Below are 24918 nucleotides of genomic sequence, written 5' to 3'. Positions count from 1 at the left end.
AAAAAAATTGTGAATATTTTTAAAGTATGACATATTTTAATTTGTGAACCTTTTTAAAAAATTCATGAACATTGTTTGAAATCCGTGAACATTTTCAAATTCATAGTTTTAAATTCACATTATTCTCTGAAATCTACGAACAACCTTTTGATTTGTTGAAAAAATTTAAATAAAAATTGCGATGGCTGATTTTTTCTAAGCTAGCAGGCAGTGACCGGCCGCTTGTCGATTTGAGCAAGCAATGACAAGGACGATGCAATTACGTGTTTCTAGTTTGCCACTCTGCTAACACTGCAAAAGATTATAATTTATGGAAACAAAGAATCATTTTGTCGAGCCAATCTTGTTTGTATTTGAACTGAATACTACACTAACTGATCCTAAAAAAAATACTACACTAACATAAGCAAGTAGGCGAGGTGATACTGTCACACATTTCCCCCAAATTAATACAGTTTGAAGTTTGAACAACTACAGTTCTATATCCTGTTATTTTAGCTGATCTTCTTCTTTCTTGGTTACTAGGTTGGTTGGTTCCCTGTCCTATAGTAAAGATCTTAGTCACTGCTTCAGATAGTTAAATGACCGAGGCAGGAGTATTTTATTAGTGAGATTCCTAGAGTACTAATGAACTCTTGCTCAGGTAACATAGCATACTCCAAGGGCAAAGACACACCCCTGATGCTAACAGGGAAGTAGTGCCGCCAGTGACACAATTGGCATATACGCAGCGACGATTTCTCCAAGAACGCGTGTTCACGATTGTGCCCGCTCTGTTTTCATTATGTTTCGGACCCTCGTCTCAGTTGCATCTAGATGTGGTTGACCTCATGGACCTTCTCCATCCATTAGTTTTGAAGGTGTATACTGTACGTGTCCCTGGTTGGAGTATAAAACGTTTTGCACACGGAAAATCTAGAAGGCCGTAAACTGCATGATTGCATCCGTGGACGAGCACGTCCAGCGCACATCCAAATTTGCAAGTGAACAACCTTCGGGTGCCCTTCAGCTGTACTGTCCAATAATGCCAAGGAACCAAAAACAGTGCTGGTTAACTATCTATAGAACGAGCTTGCAAATCTGTTGGTTAGAAAGAAAAAGAAATAGTTTGTAGTGGATCTTACTATCCTTGATTGTGCGATCCCTTTGTCATGCGTAGGTCTCAATCATTTCCTTCGTGCTAATCGAATAAATAGCTTAGGTGAGATACCAACTATCATCGAAGTAGCAGATACGCACGCCAGCATAGACTGACTGCACGATCGTTGGTGGTGGTTACGTTCCAGCGGAACGGAGCTGTGATGCGAATCGATCCGAACACCCATTTGGTATTTGGATGCATCCAACATACTATGAGATCAGGATAAAGACGGTACGGAGCACCACATGCAAAAAAGTGCAGCGCAAGTGTTGCAACATGCATCAAAGCAGCATTGTTTTCTAGGTGTGCATGAATGATCGATCCAACATCATTCATCCAATCCAATCCAATCCAATCGTCCTTGCTGTGGTTGCAACAGATATGTGATATTGCTTGGCGGAATGCAAATGCAAGGACGGCTCCCAGGCTGGAAAGCCGGCCAGCAAATGGGGTGGCCACCGTGCGAGAGGGACAGAGGGGACCGGAGCCGGGGCCGGATGCAGCGCGACAGATATGGCATTTTCTTCAGTGGAAAGAAAAACCACGTGTTTATTTCACTCTCTCGTAGTACCATGGCCTCCATCATGCGTTCAAGTTTACAGGTAGACGACAAGCTTGTGTGGCTCTTTGATAGAGTTAGGGTATCTTCGACGATGACCCGGCCAATTTTCTACCGCATCCGTCCGCCGACAGGGGAGGCCAGTCCTTGGACAGAGACGCGGGAGCCGGCCATCCAACTGTGCCCGCATACAATTCAGAGCGGATTTAAAGAAGCAGATGAAATTCATGCAAATAAGTATGATGCAGATGTAATTTAACCACAAACGGTAAAACAAACAGCAATTTCCTATATATAAGTATGGGTAAGCTTCCAAGATTCCAATGAAGATTGTAAACTTCTAAAGATCTTTCCATTTCTTTAGATCCAAAAATTCCAACATCAGAGAATGAGGATGTCCATGCCAAGGGGTTTAGGAGCTTTTCATGGGTGAGAACTCTGAGTAGGGAGTCACTGTAAGCAAAAATGACCCCCTTTTTTTGAGTTAATTGAGTTCCACCATTCCCAATCAAAATCACAATCCTGTAGAAAATGGTGGGTCGTCTCCTCGGTGGCTTGGTTATAGAGAGTACAAGTGTAGTCATTCATAAAAAATCCTTTCCTTTTGAGCGTAGCTCTAGTATTTATTATGTCATGAAGGATGGGCTAGAAGAAAATTTATCTTGTGCTTGAGTCTGCTAATTCTTTTTCAAATATTATTGAAGAGTTCACGAGCCTGGTTATTTTCCATGAATAGATGTTGTATGTGCATGGAAGAATATACAATAGATGTTGTAGCAAATATCAAAACATCTTCTCCCAAGAGCTCCATCGCCCCCATCCAATGCGCCAACATTAACTTGGAGGAGATTCTGGCGAACTTCCCAGCGACTACAACCCCCTTCCCCATTAAGTATCTGGGGTTGCCCCTCTCCCTCGGAAGACTTAGACGTGTGGACCTTCAACCCTACATAGACAAAGCGGTGGCTCGTCTTAGCCCGTGGAAAGGAAAGTTCCTGAACCGTGCCGGCTGCACTGCTCTGGTTAAGTCCGTGCTCTCCTCCATGCCAATCTTCCTGCTGACGGCTTTAAAGGCTGACAAAGGCATCCTCAGGGCCTTTGCGAAGATCAGTCGTGGCATGCTCTGGGCCTGTAAGGAGGCGGTTAGTGGAGGGAAATGCAAAGTCAACTGGCAAAAGGTCTGCCGCCCCAAGGAGCTCGGTGGTTTGGGGGTTCTGGACCTGGAGAGGTTCTCCCGGGCCCTGAGGCTTCGCTGGTTATGGTATGAGTGGAAGGCTCCTGAGAAGTCATGGGTGGGCTCTGAAACACCCAACGACGCCTTCGACCTTGACCTCTTCAATGCGGCTACTCGCGTCACCATCGGAAACGGCGCCAAGGCCTCCTTCTGGTCGTCTTCATGGCTCAATGGTGCCCCGCCAAAAGACCCGGCTCCCCTAATTTTCAAGGCTTCCAAGAGGAAGAATCGGACGGTCCAGGACGCTCTCGCTGATAACAACTGGATCTCGGACATAGCGGTGGATGTGTTCACGGCCGATCACATGGAACAATACGTCCGCCTCTGGGAGCTCTTGTCGGATATCCAGCTTCATCCTGACACTGAGGACTCCATTACCTGGTCCTTGACCCCTAATGGGTGCTACTCGGCCACCTCCGCCTACAAGGTCCAGTTCCTTGCCTCTTTGCCCTGCCAGTTCGGGAACATCGTGTGGAAGACCTGGGCCCCTCCAAAGTGTCGTTTCTTCGCCTGGCTCGCTGTCCAGAACCGTTTATGGACCGTCGATCGCTTGGCGAAACGCGGATGGCCGCACCAACCTACTTGTCAGCTCTGCCGTACCTCCCCTGAGACGGCACGGCACATTCTTTTCGAGTGCCGCTTCTCCAGACGTATCTGGACGGCCGCGGCCTCTTGGCTGTCTTGTCCAGACCTCATCAGCAGCATCGGGGAGGGTAGGCCTAAAGTCGTGGACTTTTGGTTGGCCGTTTCGAAATCCACCACCTCCTCCCCAAATGGCTTGCGCTCAGCTATCACGCTCATCACTTGGGAGATCTGGAAAGAGAGGAACGAACGAGTTTTCAACAACAAGTCCTCCCTGCCATCGGTTGTCATGCATAAGATTAGGGAAGAGGGGAAGGACTGGATCCTAGCCGGTGCTAAAAATCTGGCGGAACTTGTAGGCTGATCCTCTTCCCCCTATGTCGGGGGCGGTGGTCGCCCCCTTCCTCGTTTTTTTGTTGTTTTTGGCTCTTGCCATACCCCCGTTTGCTTCTCCTATATCAATATAAGGCAAAAGCTTTTTTGCCCGTTTCAAAAAAAAAACATCTTCTCCAAGGTTGGTGTGCATATATGTCTTCACACAATTTCAAGCAAATTCATTCAGACAAAACTAGCGGCACATCAAACACTATCTTCCATTTTCAATATTTTTCGCACACTTACTTTCTTATTTATTTTAGTTAACAAAATTAGTTTCTCCTATGTTTGCATTCTTGTGTTCTACTGCGCCTACTTTCTTATTTATTTTAGTTAACAAAATTAGTTTCTCCTATGTTTGCATTCTTGTGTTCTACTGCGCCATCCTCCCTGATCATTGGCTTGTAACTTGGAAGATTACTGCTCCAAAAGTTAGTATAAAATCCAGACACTTATTTTCGGATGGAAGGAGTATATTTTTTCACGGGCGCAATATTTACACTATATTGACATATCTGTATGTGCAATATTTATACAATGCTTCTGACGTGACTATTTCTATACCACTCCGAGAAACTAACTCCACATATCCACAAGCATGTGCCGCGGCTATGTCCGCATCTTCGCCGTCCGATCTAGCATCAGCGGCCAGGCCAACGCCTCAGTCGCGGCCAGGCAAGGCAAGGCTATGTGCAAAAATGCCCTTTTTTGGCAGTCTCGTCTGCGCTGCACGTCTACTCGCTCTCGGAGATGGCGGTTAAGTCGGGCGAGAACCTCGGTGGCGACCTGCCGCCTCGGTACGCCACCCTCCGTTTCTGCGCCACCATCGGCTTCACCGCGAACGTCGCCATGGTGAAGACATCCTCGGCCGAGTAGTCCTCCTCGGACGGCTCAAACACGAGCGGCGCCACGGAGCCCCGACGGCGCCGGCTGCCGGCTGATGACACGGTGGCGGCCTTGACGAGGGCGGCGCTGGCCTTGACGGCGAGCGATGCCACCTCCCCGGGGGCGAGGCGGCGGCGCAGCATGTCGCTGGGGAGCACGAAGTAGATCTGCCCCGGCAGGAGCGCCTCGCCGCTGGCCACCGCCGCGACGGAGCCCTCGAACCCCATCGCGTCGGCGTCGCAGAGGAACCACTCCTGGTGCCCCACCTCCTCAAGAGCCATCGCTGCCGTCGCGGGCGGCGAGTACTCCCGGAGCTCGCCGCTGGGGAGCACCACCCTCGCGGTCGCCGGGCCGTCGGCCGCCGCGTCGTACGACACACACAGGCCCATTTCGTCTTGGTCGCCGCGTGTTCTTGTCCTGCGCTTCTCTTGTTCGCGCTGTTGTTGTGGTGATGTAAATGTAATGCGTGGTGTCTGGTGTGGTTGCTGCCGGAGACGGCGATGGTATATATAGCGGAGCGGCTGAGCGGGGAGGCAGAGGGAGCGCTGTCGTGTAGCCGGGTGTGGGGGCAGCACAGCCTGGCTGGAGGTTTGTGGCGGCCAGCGAATGCCGTGGTGCCGTGGACTCGGCGGAGCTTTTCTTCTTTGCAAGCGCAGTCAATTGGCTACCCGGTGAAGAAGATATTTATTCCGATCAAGTTAACAGTGAGCTCCGGCCAGCTAGCAAAACCCTACCCACGCGGTTAAGTTGGACAACGCACAAATACGTTGTACGTACAACCAAACACGGCAATGCGTTCTTCATGAAAAGAAATTCAGAAAACAATCCAACGGACAGCTCGTTACCTCCAGACTTAGCATCCAATAATTTTGAAGATATTGTCTTCCAAAAACGACGGCGAAAGATTTGTCTCATCCTTTAACTAAGAAGTGAATAGAGTTTTTTTTCACTCAAACTCAACTGGCCCGAATTACACAAAAAGATCACTCTCTCGGTATTAACCAGACCAATTTCTTGCACCCGGTTAACCAAAGCTTAGCCTCACATTTGATGGAAATGCAGCATGCTCTTGTGCCAGAAGACACGGGTATTTCTTTAGTTCCAAATAGTGCAAGTAATAAATCTGGTGAGGTACGCCATAGCTTTCTACTAGGATGCTCTTTACTGAAAGGGTTGACCCACCATTCTTTGAGAGAGAGCTTCAAGGCTCATTCGGTTTGGAGGAAATCTAAACACAGGAATTTGGAGTAGTATAGGAATTTGATAGGATGACACTTGCCTCGTTCCTACGCGCAAAATGAGCTTTGAGTGGATGTGTAATTTCCTTCAAAAGCATAGGAAATGAATAGTATTTCTATAAAATTCCTGTAAGCATTTTCTATAAACCGAATGCATATATAGGAAAATTTCCTCTGGAGTCCTTATTCCCATGTTTTTCCTATAAAAATCCTCCAAACCGAATGAGGCCTCAAGGTAAAAACCGTTATAGCAACTTCGCAAGGTACTCTGACAAGATCACATGGTCAATACAAGAACAAACTACTATTTTGATGGACCGGATATGTTTTTTCAAAAACTCTTTTTAGATACTTTTCAAATAACTCTATGTCCTTGAATAGTAACTTCTATTGTTTTTCACAGTTGAACCCCACGCCAGGTTATGTGGTTGTATGGGAAAAATAACTTAAGTGTTAAGATACGAAAATGAATGAATTGGCACCATTCTATGGTTGCCATCAAACATCTTACTTTTTTTTCCTGCGGAGCCATCAACATCTTGTTCACATTGTGCAATTACGAATTTAAACTCTTTACATTCTTATGAAATTAAGTGAATACATTAGGGGTGCTTTAGAGAATGTTTTTAGATTAATTGTCCCCGCGAGGCCGCGACTCACATAGATTGTCAAATGTGAAAATCCGATAGTAAAAGAAGCATTATGGTTTGGATTGTGGGTAGTTGATAAACCCATGACCTTCAATGGATTAAAGTGGAACAATTCTCGAGCTGTAAAACATTTTTTCTTCTGAAATCACATCAGTAGTGCTAGAGAAGATCTATCTCCGTTAATTTCTTGTCTATGGCATTCCTCATAGTACTAGATTAAGAATAAATAGTATAACAATTTTCACATGTATATTATTTGCTTAGTACCGGCCACAGGACTGACGATGGAGATTAGCGATGTGATATAGTAGACTCTATGAACTATGACCAGGTTTATTTGGTTCCTAAAGTATAAAACATGATAAGCATATCCTTAAATTTAAATGTGGTTTCTCCCAACTCAATGCACATAGACCGAGGATACGGTGGTCAGATCAAGCATAAGCCAATGAAAAAAATAATTGAAAAAGGAAGGAAAATGAAAAGAATATGGAGATTAATTGAAAATAAACTATTTTTGTAAATGGAGAAACACCATACTCCATTTGAAAGCAGAAAACATAATGGAAAAATCTATGTATTTTGCAAAAAATGTGAATGATGGAAAGAAATATAGAAAATAATAAAATGTATACTGTTATAGAAAAATCAATGGAAAATCACAGGCAATTTAGAATGTTAATAGAAAATCCCCATATTTCCTTTTTTCCATGGATATTCATGAGTTCATTGCCTCCTTTTTTAACACTTTTCAATAATTTGTTGAATTCCTGGTTTGGCTCGAAGGTTTCATTTTAAAATAAATTCCCAAATGGTCAACAAATGTTTATTTTCATTCTCCTAAACTTCTTTTCTTTGTTTTTTTATTAGTTGGGCTATAAAGTGTGTCAAAATCCCAACACGGCCTAATGAAACCCCTTTAAGTCGGCGAGGACCAAGTTTTTTTTTTTGAAGTTGAGAGGGTTTGTGTAATTTTAGAGTTAGATGACAAAACTGTTGTAGGCAAGCAGCAAGGGACTTTTGTAATAACAATTTTAGTAGTTTGAATTGCATGATCCATGAATTTGGTACTACTCCTACCTCCATTCGAGTTTGGTAGGCAAGAGAGCCATGTCTGTAAAATCAAGACAATTAGTAATTGGTCAGAACTTAATCCACCTATTTCACCGACACCCATTCGAGTTTTGTAATAACAAGTGACGTTTGAGCTTTGCTGATGGACTTTGCATACAATTCTATATTGGAGCTTCATTGTGTGCAAGGTAATCACACCATGATATTTTAGGAATTTCATTAGTTTTATGAATGGCCTTGCAAACCTCATCGGAGAGAAAGTACCTTTCTCGTTGAAATGATAAGAGCTTAGCTGGGTGCACGATACGAGCGTGAAGCAGAAGCTTCTGGAAATATCCCCTCTCATCGTTTGCGTCACTGACCTTTTTTCAGTTGCGTGTAGGCCAAAAGCCTTGCCAGAGTTTTCATGTACGTAGGTCGGTATGTAGCCCCCAGTTCGGGAGCGAGACGCGCGAGGTGGGAGCACCGGAACGGCGCCATGCCGCGTCTCGTCATGGGCGACGGTACGCGTGGCGCGTCGGCGGAGCAAAGTTGACGGACTTCACGTGGCCGCATGGGCCGTAGCTTGCTATACGTGTAGGTTCAGTGAACGGGCGCGGTTTGTTTGTGTGCATTCATCGTTCCGTCATCTTCTGTTGGCTCACCCCCTAAAACCAGACATGAATCGTGCGTGGACGCATGGACACGTCCAAACAGTACTACGGTAGTTTTCATGCATGCATGTACCTTTCGGTTAGTGACCAATTTTATACGTGATCATGTTGGAAACGAGTAATGCTACACGTACAAACGAGTTACAAGCTTTTACAAAAAGAGTTAATTTGATTAGTCAATAGGTGGCGAGGCGGCCCACCCCCCTGAAAATCAGGGGGGACAAGTTTATGATTGGTTAGTAGATGGAAAAAATTCTAGTCAGCGTGTAATTGCGTGTAACTCTTTGTATGTTTAGCATTATTGGTTGAAGACATGACGTTTTAACTTTGAGATTTGAAGAATCGCGCATGCATGCAAATCTACGGGGGTTTAAAGAAGAACGTCAAACCCGGAAGCATTATTGTCCATAGTATTCGAAAGAGCTAACATCACCGAAAGTCATAGAACTTGCGTTCGATGTTCAGTTTAGTGCTAAAACTTTAAAAATACAGAATTGTGGTCATCCAATTTGTCCCCGCGTGCAAATACGGTGACATCATCCATATATAGACGCATATTATGCTTATGTGGCATGCTAACGTTGCCATGGCCACTGTGAGTAACCGGAACAACACAATGCTACGTGTGATGTGTTCATGTTCTTTTTACAGATACACCCCGCTTTGTGTTTAATTGTAGGCTCCTCACCTGCACGTCTGGGCTTTTTTTCTCGATTCCGTTTTTCCAGGTGCGACCGAAAAAACCAGTTTTCAGAAAATCTCAGATTTTTTAACCATAAAGTTTTAAATCAAATTCGAATTGAAAAACTGGTCCAAGATATGAGAAGATATTTTGTTATTCTGTTCAGAGAAATCCCGATGGTCACTAAACCTCGTGCCAAAATTTCAAATGTATTTTTTGAATTTAAACATCCAGAACTATATCAAATAAGATTTGTGTGCACACAATCATACAACGCAGTGCATAGTTCGGGGACACAGCTCCTCTGACGTGCCGTGACGCCCACTGATGTGGCTCCGAGCCCATGCGTCAGTGGCGCAACGGCAGTGGGCCATACATCAGAGGATCTGCCTCATAGTTCGGTGCCACATCTTTTTCTGTATTACCCATGGTCACTTGATTGATTTCAATGGTCTCCATCATTAATTTTAGCTGATATTTACTTGAACTCCCAAGCTGGGGTCACCTAGTAGATGCGCATTACTAACCGCTGGAATCGTGCATAAGCTTTGCTCTTTTCTAGGTTCGCTTGTATATATTTTAATGCCAAAAAAATGTTTGAATAAATTCGGTCGAAAAAACTGAAATTTTTGAGATTATCCAGAAACTGTTTTTTCTGGCCCATACTAAGAAAAATCGGTATCGAGAAAAAGAAATGTTGGATACGGGTAGCCGTCGTTGCCAACATATAAAATTATGCATTTCTCCTTAGACACATGAACAAGTATGAATTTCGAAATGGCAACAAATTTCGCTCACCCTCAAACTTTCCTTATGGGTGTCTTAGCAAAAAAGTATATTATTTGTTTTTTGCGATGGTAAAAAATATATTATTTGTTGGGTTGACTAATATAATACAATATTCATCTCATTATTAGAAAGGCAAGGACGCCTTGTGTGGGTTGTTAGCACATGTGACAAGACTGAATTTGGTGGCTGGCTCGATAGCTCACATCACGGTTTTTTCTTGAATCTTTTCTGAAAAAATGACGTCACATCTAGCACTTCTTTTCTACAAAAATGATATCACACCTAGCGCCTCCACCACCAATAGTCACCGACAGTGGGCCATGTACGTGTGGCCTGCCACGCGGCAGCGGATTGCCCACATATGCACTTTGTGACCGTATTTGCACGAGAACGCAAGTTGAGTGATGATAAATCCATATTTTTAAAGTTTTAACACCAAACCGAACATTCAGAGCAAGTTTTATAACTCCTGGTGATATTACCCTATTCGAAAGCATGCATGCAAGTCCGGAACCTTTCTTGTCTATACTCTATAGTGTTCGCAGTACTTGCGTGCATATGGAAACCAGCTGACATGCATTACTAGACTAGAAGCCCCATCATAGGTTGTCGTGAGAACACTCGATTTACGAGATACGTACTCCATATGCATAGAAATGACAAGCCGTTTCACGACCCTATCGATACGCATAGAAACTTGCACTTGTACGGTGCGTGGAATATAATACGGCGTTCACTATTCTAACCAGCCTCATGAACGTGCCCGTCTCCGAACCACATGATGCCTGATCAACGGACCTCGCCGCTCCACGGAATCGATCGCAGATCAGTCCAAACAAGGAGCAGGTGCCAGTTCGGAGCGCGCGATCATGCAGGCGTCGCCAAGAACGCCAAAGGAGACAAACGACACCATTTCCCAGGACCATGCATGCATAAACACTCCCACCAATCGAGCGGGTCCGCAGGGCCGGGGCGTCGCCTACCGGCCCGGCCAGCCAGCGAGGTACGTCGCGCGTGGCGCCGTGCATGCACGCGACGACGGCGAGCCGGTCGCCGCCTTCGGCCACGTCGGGTGGCGCCGCGCACATGCATGCCGCGCTGCCCGGACAGTTGGGCGCCACCCGCGCTGCATGACAGGCCACTTGGTCTGGTCGCCCAGCTGAGCAAATAATTCCCAGGGGGGTTCCCACGCACCAAACAGACACATCCGAACCCCAGCGTCGTGGCCTGTCGTCGCGCCGCCCGTTGCTCCATCGGCCATCGCCTCTGCGGACTTTCGCTGGAGGAAGGTGAGCTCGAGTTCGCCCGATAGACCGATGCGCACGCCACGGTGGTTGCAGAGAGGGTGTGCTGTGTAGATCTTGTCGCCGGCGCGTCGGGCCGGAGGGCGGCACGAATCTTTGGACGTCAGGCCGGCCGCGTATCTCAACGTGGCCAAATGCGTTCAGGTGGTATATATTACTCGCGTTTGGTACGGGGGATGATTGGCCCGCGCAAACCGTAAGCGTCGAGTTGTGCTGTCGGTCGTATAGTGGTATAGCCTGTTTTCTAGGTGCTGGGTTTGCTGGTTTTGTTTCAGCCAGGTTTAAGTAATGTTCGAACCCCGTTGATCTCGGGAAAATGGTGCTAGTACCGTGCAAGTTTAGTACGGCTGGAAACAGAATACAGGCCAGTGGCATCAAATGGGTTGACTTGACAACTCAACGGTGCTAGATGCATTGTGTCAAACCTGTCTGGAGGGTGCGTAGTATTTGTTCTACTTTTTTTTGTCTCTTTAGAATATTTTATCAACCTAATTAGATGTCATGTTTGTTACGATGAGTGTGCTTAACACGGAGCAAATATCACTACATCCCGACTATTATCGCTAGGGTTTCGCAAAACCATAACTTCAAAAATTATCAAGTTGTTTCACAGGATCCATTTTTCTATTAGAATGTTTGACACTATTCCTAATTAGGTTTTCCTAGTATCCCGCCGGCTCCACCGCCGATCTACCTCCTTCTGTGGCCTTAGGGCCAAGGGGCACGGTGGATTCTGGTCCTTGCCGGCTAGAGGACTCCTGCTTCTCTTTTTGGTGTCTTTTAGAATTTGTTTAGGGTTTGTATCCTCTTAGGAGGCGAGCCGGCGACGGCTCCTTGAAGATGAAATGAGATTCTCCCTGTCTTGCTCCTGCCCCGGTAGTGAGTTCAGTGTCGTCGAAGGGCGTGTGGAGACGTGTCTCCGGCGGATCTCGTGAGATTTGGTTGGTGTTTATCTTTCGTAGATTCGGTCTTTGTCGTCTGCGTTGTGTGTCTATGGGTTGGATCCTTACGATCTACGCTTCTCTTCATGAGGACGGTTGCTGTTCTGGTGCACTGTTCTTTGGGGGTCTTAGCACAATGACTTTCCAACCGTCTACTACAAGGAGATTTGCTCGACTCCAATGAGGGAGGGGTGGAGATGGTGGCGCACCTTCCGCTCGTTCCAGTGCTTGTGATCTATGAACATGGATGTAATTTTTGTTTTGATGTTCTTTCTACTATCCGAAAAAGGCTTTCGCCCCGCTTTATGTATAAAGCAACCACCAGAGCCACAAGGTCCAACAAATCAACAAGGTTCACGTTGCACATACACGCACAAACACACGCGGTAGCACACGCACGTCCAGACGGGATTCTGCTGAGAGCACAACTCAATAAGCCCTAGATAAAAAACAAAAAAACACAACAAGCGGCTCATACGGCACAAAATTATGATGAATAGATTGATGGTTTTTCCCGCACAAAAATATGTAATGCTTGTTACGATGAATGTCACGACACCACATATATTATGGCCATTTCACAAAATCATAAGTTTTTAATAAAATTATCATAAAATCACAAATTTTAGGGCAAGTAATTTCACAGAATCTAAATATTTTAGATTAAGATGTTTGACACTATTTCTAACACTACAAACCCAAATAGTTGGTCCGCTACATGGAAAAAAATTGATTCGCCTCCGTCAGACCGCCTTGAACCCCACTAGACACGTGCCAGAATTTTTTTGCATCTACAAAAACTCTACTATAGTTGTGGTCTGTGACACCCTAGCCACAATAGTTATGGTTTTACGATTATTGCAAAAAAGTTAATGTTTTATGATATCTGCTCTAAACTGTGAGGTAATTTCCCTATGTTTGTATTTACAGCTAGTAAAACCACCAAATTAATATTACTAGACAATCTTATTTTGTTTGTCAGATCACAGAGTGGCCTCGAACCACATCCACCTGGCCCTTGCGGGTTTGAGCAGGCAATGACAAGGACGAAGCAAGATGCCGATCTAGACCTTCAAAATAGAATGTGTTCATTAAAATACGCGCGTTTTGGTGTGTGGTCAGCCGTGGAAGCTTCAGGCATTCGTCTCCGATTAGGATCATTTTCAAATCTGTTGTGCTGACTAAATGGCCAAATCGAAGTAGTATATAAAAGACATGGGTAGGAGACAGCATATGAAAGAGAGGCCATGAGGAAGAAATGACATGTTCCTAGTTTGGTACTCTGCTAGCACTGCAGAAAGTTCTAGTTTATGCAAACAAAGAATCGTTTTGTCGAGCCAATCTTGTCTGTATTTCAACTGCTGCTACTCCAAAAAATATATACACACTAACTTAAGCAAGTAGCGGAGATGATATCATCACACATTTCCATCGTCGAGTTGATTGCATTGCTCCGCCAGATTAATGCAGTTTCAACAAATACAGTTCTATATGATGTTTTGTAGCTGTTTTTTCTTGTTTCTTGATTACTAGGTTGGTTAGCTCCTTGGCCTGTTGTAAAGATCTTAGTTACTGCTTCAGATAGTTAATTAGTCAGGCAGTATTGATTACTGAGATTCCTAGTAATGAACTATTGTTTTTACCGTGCTGTGAACTAGAGCGAAGAGACACACATGATGCTAACAGGGAAGTGCTTGTTCTGCTGCCAGTGACACCATTGGCATATACGCAACGGCGATTCTCTCCAAGAACGCGTATGGAAGATGTTATGTTTTCATCATGTTACGGACCCGCCTTTCAGATGTGCATCTAGATATGGTTGACCTGGTGGACATGCTCCATCCATTAGTTTTTGAAGGTGTACTGCCTGCCTGGCTATAAACGTTTTGCACACCCAAAAATCTAGAAATGTAGCGAAGAAATGCATGATTGCGTTCGTGGACCAGCACATCCAGCACACATCCAGATATGCAAATTAAACAACCGCTTTCAACAGTACGTGCAAATATTAACGAGCTTGCAAATCGACATGTTCGTTAGAAAACAATAGTTTTGCAGAGAATCTTACTATCCTCGATTGTGTGATCCCTTTGTCATGCGTAGGTCTCAATCATCTCCTTCGTGCTAACCAAAGAAAACAGTTTATGTGAGATACCAAGTATCGTCGAATTATTAACTAGGACGCCCACCAGCAGCGACCAAAATGCACGATCGCACTCAGTAGTTACGTTCCAGCGTAGTAGAGCTGTGAATCAAATCAATTTAAATCACACCCATTTGGATGTATCCAATGTCCAAGAGGGGGGCAGTCTGGGGCCATGCATGGGGCAGCACTACTACCAGGCTACCAGCAAGGCAAAAAGCGCATGCCAAGGTGCAGTGCAAGTGTTGCTAACATGCATGAAACCAACAATTCTTTAGGTGTGCATGAATCCAGCATCATGCATCCAATTGTCCTCGCTGTGGTGGCAACTTGCAACCGATCTGTGATAATCACTTGGCGGAATCAAAGGACATCGCCCAGGCTGGAAAGCCGGCCAACAAATGGGGATGCCACCGTGTGTGTGTGTGAGAGAGAGAGAGAGGGCCTTTGCTAGGTACCATGGCCTGCAATATGCGTTCAAGTTGTAGGTAGACGACAAGCTTGTGTGGCCCTTTGCTAGGGTTATTCCTAGAACCGGCACGAGCCATTGGTGTGGCTGTATATGTTTGTTTGATACCTATCTCTGGGTTTTCTTTTTCGATAAAGACCTGTTTCAAAGTAAAGCCTACTACTCCCTCCGTTCCATATTACTCGTCGTTGATTTAGTACAAAGTTGTACTAAATCAGCGACGAGTAATATGGAACGGAGGAAGTACTATATGGCTACAGCTTAAAATACATGTGTAGTGTAATCTACGTGCTGAAGAAGAGAATATTGGGTCGTCATGGTTGGCTTCGGACGGTAGTAGTAACAAGGAGGGCGACTGGCTGCTCAATAGCACCATGAAAAGAATTGGCAGAAATTGTGGAAGGTGTATGAGCAAACCTTTACACTTTTGGGTTGCGGCTGGACAGATCTTCATTACCAACTGGAGAAGAGAGAGCACGACATAACATGACGTCATGACTCCATTGCCGGTCTGCTCGATTTGCAACGCAGTGCATGCCACCCTTACCGGAAAAACGAGAAGAAGCCCACTGGGTATAGCGACGAGCAAATGAAACCTCAGCCCACCTGTCGCTCAAAAGAAACATGGCTGGATCAAGCAATGCAAGGAATCCAGGACCGAAGCAACTATACACAGCCAAATCCAATCCTCAAACCCTCTGATACGAGTCAAGAGAGTAGGGAACTTCCCCCGGCAACAAGATGGTGCTCGGCCCGAAAACCACGCCAAAGCACGGAGTCGGGGAAAGCACGACACCACAAATTTGCGGAGGCGGCCCAAATTCTTGCAATGTATTTCTGAAGACGTATATGACTCCATAAAAATTGTGTAGGTTCCCAAATTTCAGCGAGAGATGCCCCAATTTCTGCAATATATTTCCAAAATCATATATGCTATATAACTTACATAGGGATATGACGGTCATCGCGCTCCACTCCGTCGGCCGAGCACCCGCCCCCGGGTCCAGGACTCCTCCCACAGAGGAACGCCGCCTGCAAGGGATTCTCGTCTCACTCCACGGTCACCACCGTCGTCCTCCTCATCCACAGCTTCTCTGCTCCGCTGGACTGTCGATCCGTCCAAACGAGGACTGATTTCCCGCTGGTGACGAACCCTAACTTGCTTTTATTACTGTCCGGACAATTTCGACCTCGTCTTCTCTTTCCTTTATGTGAGCAGCCTAACCCACACACTCGAATCCACCCGCGTTTCCCGCGAATTCTTTCGCTTCCTGGTGAGCTGATGATAGATAGCAGTGAGTTCCTTTTCCAAAAAGAAAAACTTACATAGGGACACGAATTCCAGCAAGGTAATATGAGAGAGGCATGAATTATTGCAAGGAATTCAGGCCAGTGACCGAGCATACATACTCCAATCATTTATACATTATCTACATTTTTGATGCGGGTGCAGTATTTACATTACATTGACATGCATATCTGTATGTGCATTTCCTCGTGCTTCTGACGTTCAAATTAACAACGCCGAAGACGCGACTATTTCTACCACGGCCACCCCACACTCTCAGAAACTAGCTGCACACATCCACATATCAAACATTTGCCGCGCCCATCTCCGCGTCCCCGCCGTCCGATCTAGCATCAGCGGACGGGCCCACGCGTCAGTCGTGGCCAGGCGAGGCAGGGCTATGTGCAACGATGCGCCCCTTTTTTTTGGCAGTCTCGTGTACCATGCACCTCTAGTCCTCTACTCGCTCTCGGAGATGGCGGTTAAGTCGGGCGAGAACCTCGGCGGCGACCTGCCGCCTCGGTACGCCACCCTCCGCTTCTGCGCCACCGTCGGCTTCGCAGCGAACGTCGCCAAGGTGAAGGCATCCTCGGCCGAGTAGTCCTCGTCGGACGGCGCGAACACGAGCGGCGCCACGGAGCCCCGCCGGCGCCGGCCGCCGGCTGACGACACGGTGGAGGCCCTGACGAGGGCGGCGCTGGCCTTGACGGCGAGCGAGGCCACCTCCTCGGGGGCGAGGCGGCGGCGCAGCATCTCGCTCGGGAGCACGAAGTAGATCTGCCCCGGCTGGAGTTCCTCGCCGCCGGCCACCGCCGCGACGGAGCCCTCGAACCCCATCCTGTCGGCGTCGCACAGGAACCACCCCTTCTCGCCGACCTCCTCCAGCGCGAGCGCCGCCGTTGCGGGCGGCGAGTACTCCCGGAGCTCGCCGCTGGGGAGAACCACCCTGGCTGTCGCCGGGCCGTCGGCCGCAGCGTCGTATGAGACACACAGGCCCATTTCCCCGCCGTACGCCCCTGTATGTCTCTTGGTCGTCGCGTGTGTGCTGCTGCTAGCGCTAGCTTCTGTCTGGTTCTTCCTGCGCTTCTCTTGTTTGCGCTGTTGGTGTGGTAATGTAAATGTAATGCGTGGGGTGCTTGCTGCCGGAGACGGCAATGGCATATATAGCGGAGCGGCAGAGGGAGACGCAGCGGGGAGGCAGAGGGAGCGGTGTCGTGTAGGCGGGAGTGGGGGCAGCACAGCCTGGCTGGAGGTTTGTTGCGGCCAGCGGATGCCGTGGAGCCGTGGACTCGGCGGGCTTTTCGTTGCGGTCACAGTCAATTGGCTACTCGGTGAAGAAGATATTTATTCTGATCAAGCTCACGGTGAGCTCCGGCCTGTACGCGGTTAAGTTGGACTGCGTACATGGCGTATCCGCCCAGCCTTTACGCGGGAATGGACGGACTACAAGTTACAACGAAACATGGTGAGGTACAGTCCAAATATGTACGTACAATAAAACGCGGCAATGCGTTCTTCAGGAAGAAAAAAAGAACACATTCAGGAAACAAACCAGCAAGACAGCTCACTGCCCCCAGATTAGCATCCAACGGTTGCGAAGAACGAATGATTCAATGACTGTGAGTGAGGTTGTACAACGTTGTACTCCCTCTACAAAGAAATATAAGAGTGTATAGATCACTAAAATAATAATCTAAACGCTTTTATATTTCTTCACGGAGGGAGTAGCTTGCAACTCGGAGCAGAAGTTTTACTAGAAGTGGCGTATTGAGCGATGTAATCCTTTTTAATCATCAATAAAGTGCGCCAAGAGGTTTCCTTAAAAAAACAACTTGACAAGATCACAATGTAAATGTCACATCGAACTGCTGTTTTGATGGATCAAAATGTTCGTTTCGAAAAAAATGTTCATTCCAAACAACCATGTCGCTAAGCATGCAACTTTCCCTTCCAGATTTTATCGGGGAACCCATCGATTCACTATGTGCCACGAGATTAGCAGCATATATTAGCTAAGTGATATATGGAGGCGGACGAAGAACACACGGAGGCGCACCTCCCTGTAATCTGAACCACAATCGATGTCCATTGGGATACAGATTGAAATCCTTTTTAGTTTTGCTACTGAACCAATACAATTTTAATACTCACATGACATTGTAGAGAAGTAAAGGCGAGTTGCTTTTTGAATTGTTAATGGTACAATATGCCAGAAGTAAATGTGCATTGACTTTATGTCCACACATGGTTAATTCATGCGTGTTGGCAGAGAAAGGATGTTAGATAATTACTACGTAATAAATGTGTTGCAGCTCGCAGGTATGCCACGGTTTAATAAATGAAACCAAACGGCAGTATGCAATGTAATTAGGATTAATTCATCTTTGCTGGACCATGAAGATAAATGGTTACATACATCTGCACTAATAAATCAGTAGGCAACGTCAGTAAAACATAACTTTTTTATGGCAGAAAAAGTCCTGAGATCAGTATAAGTATTTTTTCTAGAATTATTATCATTGAGTTCTCATGTTTCACTAGAAATAAAAAATGAAAGACATAATTTCATGAAATTTGTACCTTGAATTTTCCAAGAATTGCAATACTGAATTACCATTCTTTTTTATTTGAAATTTAACAATCATGAAATCCAGTATTTACTTTAATTATCCCATGACAAGATTCTTAGTTTATTGAAGAGACATAACTTAATGGAAATATATTTGATTTCACATTTCCTAAACCTTGGAAATTATTCAAATGCATTAAACATAAATTATTTTCAAATTTGAAACGATATACAATTTTAAAACTGGTACAAAAACAGAAACTTGTGAAAGATATTTTTAGAGTTCAAATAATATTGCATTTAGAAAACTTGGGACAAATTGAATATTAGATGTGTTGCATGATTCAAAACTCTGAGATCAACAAAATCTACATGCATGTGATTCACAAGTTAATGAGTCGTTGTTGGTTGTTGGGGGTTGGCACGAGAGCATGGGGAGGAGTGGGGTAGGAGAGGGACAGTCTGCGCAGACAATATCTCCTTATACTACTTATACAAGAAAACATAGAGCGAACTATAACAAAGAATGCAAGCATGCTAATATAGCGGTGCAAATCCCTATGCATATTGAATGGTGAGATATCAAGGAAGGTAGCCTGCAAGTGCTCCTATGCATTATCGAGTGATATATAGTCTATCGACGGATGGCCAAGTTTTTTTTGGTTCCTAACCATAAAACATGATAAGTGTATCCTCAACTTTAGAAGTGGTTCGAATTTCTCATCCAGCTCAAAAGCAGTTTGATCGATGCATGGGGTAAGATCTAGACACGCCAATAACAAAAAGAACCCGTGAAAAAGCAAATAATTAAAAGGAAATGCATATTTACTGAAATAAACTATTTAATGAAAAAACATGATGCTTCATTTTTAAAAGATAAAATGGTAAAATCTAGAATGGGATAGAGAACGTGAAATAAAAACCTGCTAAATCTACGCCATTATAAGAAAATCACAAAAACCCTGATAAATCTACGCTATTCGAAAAAAATCAATTGGAAACCCTAATGAACATTCTTGAAGAATATCTAATATTTCCTGATTTTCCATGGCTATTCATGAACTTATCGCCTTATTTTTATTTATATATCTTAGTGTTTTGTGACTTCTCCATATTATCTTCAAATGTTGATTTTTCTCTAAGGCTTCATTTGTTAAATAAATTTCCAATTTCATAATCCTCTGTTTTTAGAATTTCCTTTGTTGTCTGAGTTTGCGAATGTGTGAAAATCATATCGCATCCTGCTCAAACCCCTTTTAAGTTTATGAGGGCCAAGTTTTTCTTTTTTGAAAATTGAAAGTTCATCTAGCTTTACCCCCCCCCCCCAAAAGTTCATCTAGTTTTAGAGGTTAGATGACAAAACGTTTCCAGGGACAAGAGTGTGAACGTTTGAACCGCAGAGCTCATGAATTAAGTACTGATTCTTACTCCCTCCTTTCCGGTTTATAAGGCTCAATTCAAAAATCTCACCAACCAAGGTAGATGATGAGTGGTGGAATATTTTTTGTAGTTTGCAAAAGCACCCGGTTAATGCTCTTATTTTCCTCAAAAAATTATGTTTACGAATGCATTAATTGCAATGCATGCATGCATAAAGTGCATGCATTGGTCAGTTTTCTCTTAATACTTGCATGCAATGGTTTAATGCACCTTAAAGTCTGAAAATGTGATGGGGAACAACTAAATTGAACCTTATAAAATAGAAAAACTAAAATTTTGAGATAAGCCCTATAAACCGGAAAGGAGAGAGTATGTTTTAGCATCGTATTCCTCTGTCATTCCTGTATCCTCTGCCATTCATGTGGTTTCTTCAACTCCAAACCGAGCGGGGCCTCAGATTTGTTAGGCCAGAGAGCCAAGTTGGCGAAAAGACCTATACGAGCGTGTTGCAGAAGTTTCTGGAATATCCCCTCGCATCGTTTGCGTCAGTGAGCTTTTTCGGTTGCTGGTAGGTGGAAAGCCTAGGCAAAGCTTTTGCGTTAGAGCTAGCTCGCATGTACGTGCACTGGTGGAAAAACAGGCTTCCGTCCAGCCCCATAAGTCGCGAAGCTGTAGGAACCGCGACTAATGGGACCTTTAGTCGCGGTTCTGGAGGTGAACCGCGACCAAAGGCCTGGGCCCAGGGCGCTCGGTGGCCAGCTGGCGCACGTGAGGGTCTTTAGTCGCGGTTGGCCAGGACAACCGCGACTAAAGGCCTTCGGGCACCTTTAGTCACGGTTTGCCAGGCCAACCACAACTAAAGCCCCTCCCCTATATATACCCATCCAGCAGCCAACACTTAGCCATTTGGAGCCATTCTCTTCACAAGTTGGTGTAGGTTTGTTTTTGGTTCCTCTTATGCACATAAGGTGTTTGATGAAATGCCCCAAGAGCATGAAACAAACATGACATGAAGTGTTGGAGCCACACTCCTCGATCGCGGTTAGCAACTTGATGAACCTTTGATGTGTCATTGATAAAATATGCATGTGTGTAGTTCATTGTTTAATTTATATTGTTTGTAGCTAGTTAGTTTAACAAATGCATGATGGTTAATTATATATTTTATATTATAATAATGCAGATGAATCGGCAATGGATGTACGGTAACCGACTCTCCGGCGAGTTCACTACGGGTTTGAAAGATTTCCTCGTAGTGGCTAATGTGAACAAGCAGGGGGGTTTTGTTATCTGTCCATGTGTTATCTGTAAGAATCAGAAGGGTTACTCTTCCTCAAGAGATGTTCACATGCATCTGCTTCGGCACGGTTTCATGCCAAGCTATAATTGTTGGACCAAGCATGGAGAAAGAGGGGTTATAATGGAAGAAGATGAAGAAGGGGATGATTTCATCGATGAAAGCTATCTTGCTCATTTCGGTGATACTTTCATGGAGGATGCTGAAGGTGAAGGGGAAGGTGAAGAAGAGGCACGTGATGATCCCGTTGATGATCTTGGTCGGACCATTGCTGATGCACGGAGACGCTGTGAAACTGAAAAGGAGAGGGAGAATTTGGATCGCATGTTAGAGGATCACAGAAAGGCGCTGTACCCCGGATGCGATGATGGTCTGAAAAAGCTGGGCTGCACACTGGATTTGCTGAAATGGAAGGCAGAGGCAGGTGTAGCTGACTCGGCATTTGAAAACTTGCTGAAAATGTTGAAGAATATGTTTCCAAAGGATAACGAGTTGCCCGCCAGTACGTACGAAGCAAAGAAGGTTGTCTGCCCTCTAGGTTTAGAGGTTCTGAAGATACATGCATGCATCAACGACTGCATCCTCTACCGCGGTGAATACGAGAATTTGAATGAATGCCCGGTATGCACTGCATTGCGTTATAAGATTAGAGGCGATGACCCTGGTGACGATGTTGAGGGCCAGAAACCCAGGAAGAGGGTTCCCGCCAAGGTGATGTGGTATGCTCCTATAATACCACGGTTGAAACGTCTGTTCAGGAACAAAGAGCATGCCAAGTTGTTGCGATGGCACAAAGAGGACCGTAAGTCGGACGGGGAGTTGAGACACACCGCAGATGGAATGCAATGGAGAAAGATCGACAGATGGTTCAAAGATTTTGCAGCTGACGCAAGGAACATAAGATTTGCTCTAAGTACGGATGGCATGAATCCTTTTGGCGAGCAGAGCTCCAGCCATAGCACCTGGCCCGTGACTCTATGCATCTACAACCTTCCTCCTTGGTTGTGCATGAAGCGGAAGTTCATTATGATGCCAGTGCTCATCCAAGGTCCGAAGCAACCCGGCAACGACATCGATGTGTACCTAAGGCCATTAGTTGATGAACTTTTACAGCTGTGGGGTGGTGTCCGTGTGTGGGATGAGCACAAACAAGAGGAATTTGACCTACGAGCGTTGCTTTTCGTAACCATCAACGATTGGCCTGCTCTTAGTAACCTTTCGGGACTGTCAAATAAGGGATACAATGCATGCACGCACTGCTTACATGAGACTGAAAATGTTCGAGTAGCCATTGTGAAGCTATGTGCATTCCTCAATGCAATCTCTCAGAAGGTAATCAATCCAGAAGTTCTACCACGGTTACAGAACGATGTGATCCAATGTCTTGTCAGTTTCGAGTTGGTGTTCCCGCCATCCTTCTTCAATATTATGACGCACCTCCTGGTTCACCTAGTCGAAGAGATTTTCGTTCTCGGTCCTGTATTTCTACACAATATGTTCCCCTTCGAGAGGTTCATGGGAGTATTAAAGAAATATGTTCGTAACCGTGCTAGGCCAGAAGGAAGCATCGCCAAGGGCTATGGAAATGAGGAGGTAATTGAGTTTTGTGTTGACTTTGTTCCTGACCTTAAGCCGATTGGTCTTCCTCGATCGCGGCACGAGGGGAGACTAAGTGGAAAAGGCACGATCGGAAGGAAATCAACGATATGTATGGACGGCCATTCTTTGACTGAAGCACACCACACTGTACTGACCAATTCCAGCTTGGTGGCTCCGTACTTTGAGAAACACAAGAATATTTTACGCTCGGACAACCCGGGGAAGCCTGAATCCTGGATTAGGAAGGCCCACATGGAGACTTTCGGCAGTTGGTTGAGAAAACATTTAATGAATGACAATGATGTTGTAGATCAGCTGTACATGTTGGCCAAGACACCATCTTCGACTATAACGACTTTCCAAGGGTACGAGATAAATGGGAATACATTTTACACGATCGCCCAAGATAAAAGGAGCACCAACCAAAACAGTGGTGTCCGCTTTGATGCAGCAACCGAGAATGGGCAAAAGGTCACATATTATGGTTACATAGAGGAGATATGGGAACTTGACTATGGACCCTCCTTTAAGGTCCCTTTGTTCCGGTGCAAATGGTTCAAGCTAACAGGAGGTGGGGTAAAGGTGGACCAGCAATACGGAATGACAATGGTGGATTTCAACAATCTTGGTTACCTTGACGAACCATTCGTCCTAGCGAAAGATGTCGCTCAGGTTTTCTATGTGAAGGACATGAGTAGCAAACCGAGGAAACGGAAAGATAAGAAAACGATCAGTACATCATGCGATGATCCAAAGCGCCACATTGTTCTTTCAGGGAAAAGAAACATCGTGGGAGTGGAGGACAAGACAGACATGTCAGAAGATTATAATATGTTTGCTGAAATTCCGCCCTTCAAAGTGAACACCGACCCAAGCATTAAATTAAATGATGAGGATGCTCCATGGATACAGCACAATCGTAAGCAAGCAGGGACACAAGGGAAGAAATGATGTGTAATAATTTATTGTACCAAACTTTGTTGAATGGATCATGTGAATTATATTACCCGTGATGTGTTTGGTGTCCATTTTCGAATGATTCGAGATACCACTGATGATACATGAAATTTGGAGTGATTTAGTCATACTGTCGTTGTACTGGTAGTCGTCGCCTTCTAAGTTGCCGCCGTCGTCGTCGCTGCTGTCGTCGCTGTCGTCGGGCGGCGCTCGTGGCTCGAACTGAGGGTAGCGCAGGCGGGGGATATCGCCGGCCGTGATGTAGTCCATGACGCTCTGCAGAGTCCGGCCATACCACCATAGCCGACGGCCGGCCTCGTGGAAGTTCCCAGGAGGCAGACCGTCCTCCTCATACCTGGCGAGCGCCCTCTCACGCCGATTGATGAAGAAGGCGTCCCAAGTATGCTGGTTATCGGGATGCCAGCGGGGATTCATCCGCTGCTCCGGCGTGAGGTCGAGGTAGTAGTGGTTCGTGATGGCCGCCCGGCGCGCAGTACCCTGAGGGACGGGAGGGACCGGCACGCCGCCGGCGCTTAGGCTCCAGCCGGTGGGGACGCGGTAGCCCGGTGGACAAGGGTAGTTCGAGGCGCAAAGTATGTAGTACCGTAGAATATGTGAAACTCCTTCAAAATTAAAATAAAGCACAAAAGAAATAAAACAATACAAATTAAACAGAAAACAATACAAATTAAAAAGAAAACAATACAAATTAAACAGAAAACAGGTTTGGGGGGGGGGCTAAAACCCTAAACCTGCGGCGGCCTTTAGTCGCGGTTGGCCAGACCAACCGCGACTAAAGGTTACCTTTAGTCGCGGGCCGCCTCCCCAACCGCGACGACTAAAGGGGGGGCGCGGGAACGCAAAAAACCCGCCAAAAACCCTTTAGTCGCGGTTGGGCAGGCGACCCGCGACTAAAGGATGCCTTTAGTCGCGGGTCGCATCGCCAACCGCGACTAAAGGTGGGGGGGCTATAAATACAAGGCTCCGATTCTCGTCTTCTCCGATTCCGATTCTCGCCTCGTCTCTGCCGCGCCCTCGACGCCGCCCGCCGTCGCCCTCGCCCTCGACGCCGCCCGCCGTCGCCCTCGCCCTCGACGCCGCCCGCCGTC

The 24918-nt window shown here is 45.8% G+C and overlaps 2 protein-coding genes across 2 annotated transcripts; both read right to left on the bottom strand.

Moving 5' to 3' along the window:
* Positions 1-4346: 4346 nt before the first annotated feature.
* On the bottom strand, positions 4347-5240 carry LOC119298030. The gene has a single exon (XM_037575575.1). It carries the CDS (start codon positions 5163-5165, stop codon positions 4626-4628), a length of 540 nt encoding a protein of 179 aa, XP_037431472.1. The 5' UTR covers positions 5166-5240; the 3' UTR covers positions 4347-4625.
* A 10818-nt stretch (positions 5241-16058) lies between these two features.
* Positions 16059-17182, bottom strand: LOC119298029. Its single transcript, XM_037575574.1, has one exon. The coding sequence runs from the start codon at positions 17166-17168 to the stop codon at positions 16467-16469; it is 702 nt and encodes a 233-aa protein (XP_037431471.1). The 5' UTR covers positions 17169-17182; the 3' UTR covers positions 16059-16466.
* Between the last annotated feature and the right edge of the window lie 7736 nt (positions 17183-24918).

Source organism: Triticum dicoccoides, chromosome 5A, assembly GCF_002162155.2.
Source record: "Triticum dicoccoides isolate Atlit2015 ecotype Zavitan chromosome 5A, WEW_v2.0, whole genome shotgun sequence".
Classification (NCBI taxonomy): Eukaryota; Viridiplantae; Streptophyta; class Magnoliopsida; order Poales; family Poaceae; genus Triticum; species Triticum dicoccoides.
Note: the sequence above shows the minus strand (reverse complement) of the source record. Positions and strands in the feature narration are given on the sequence as shown.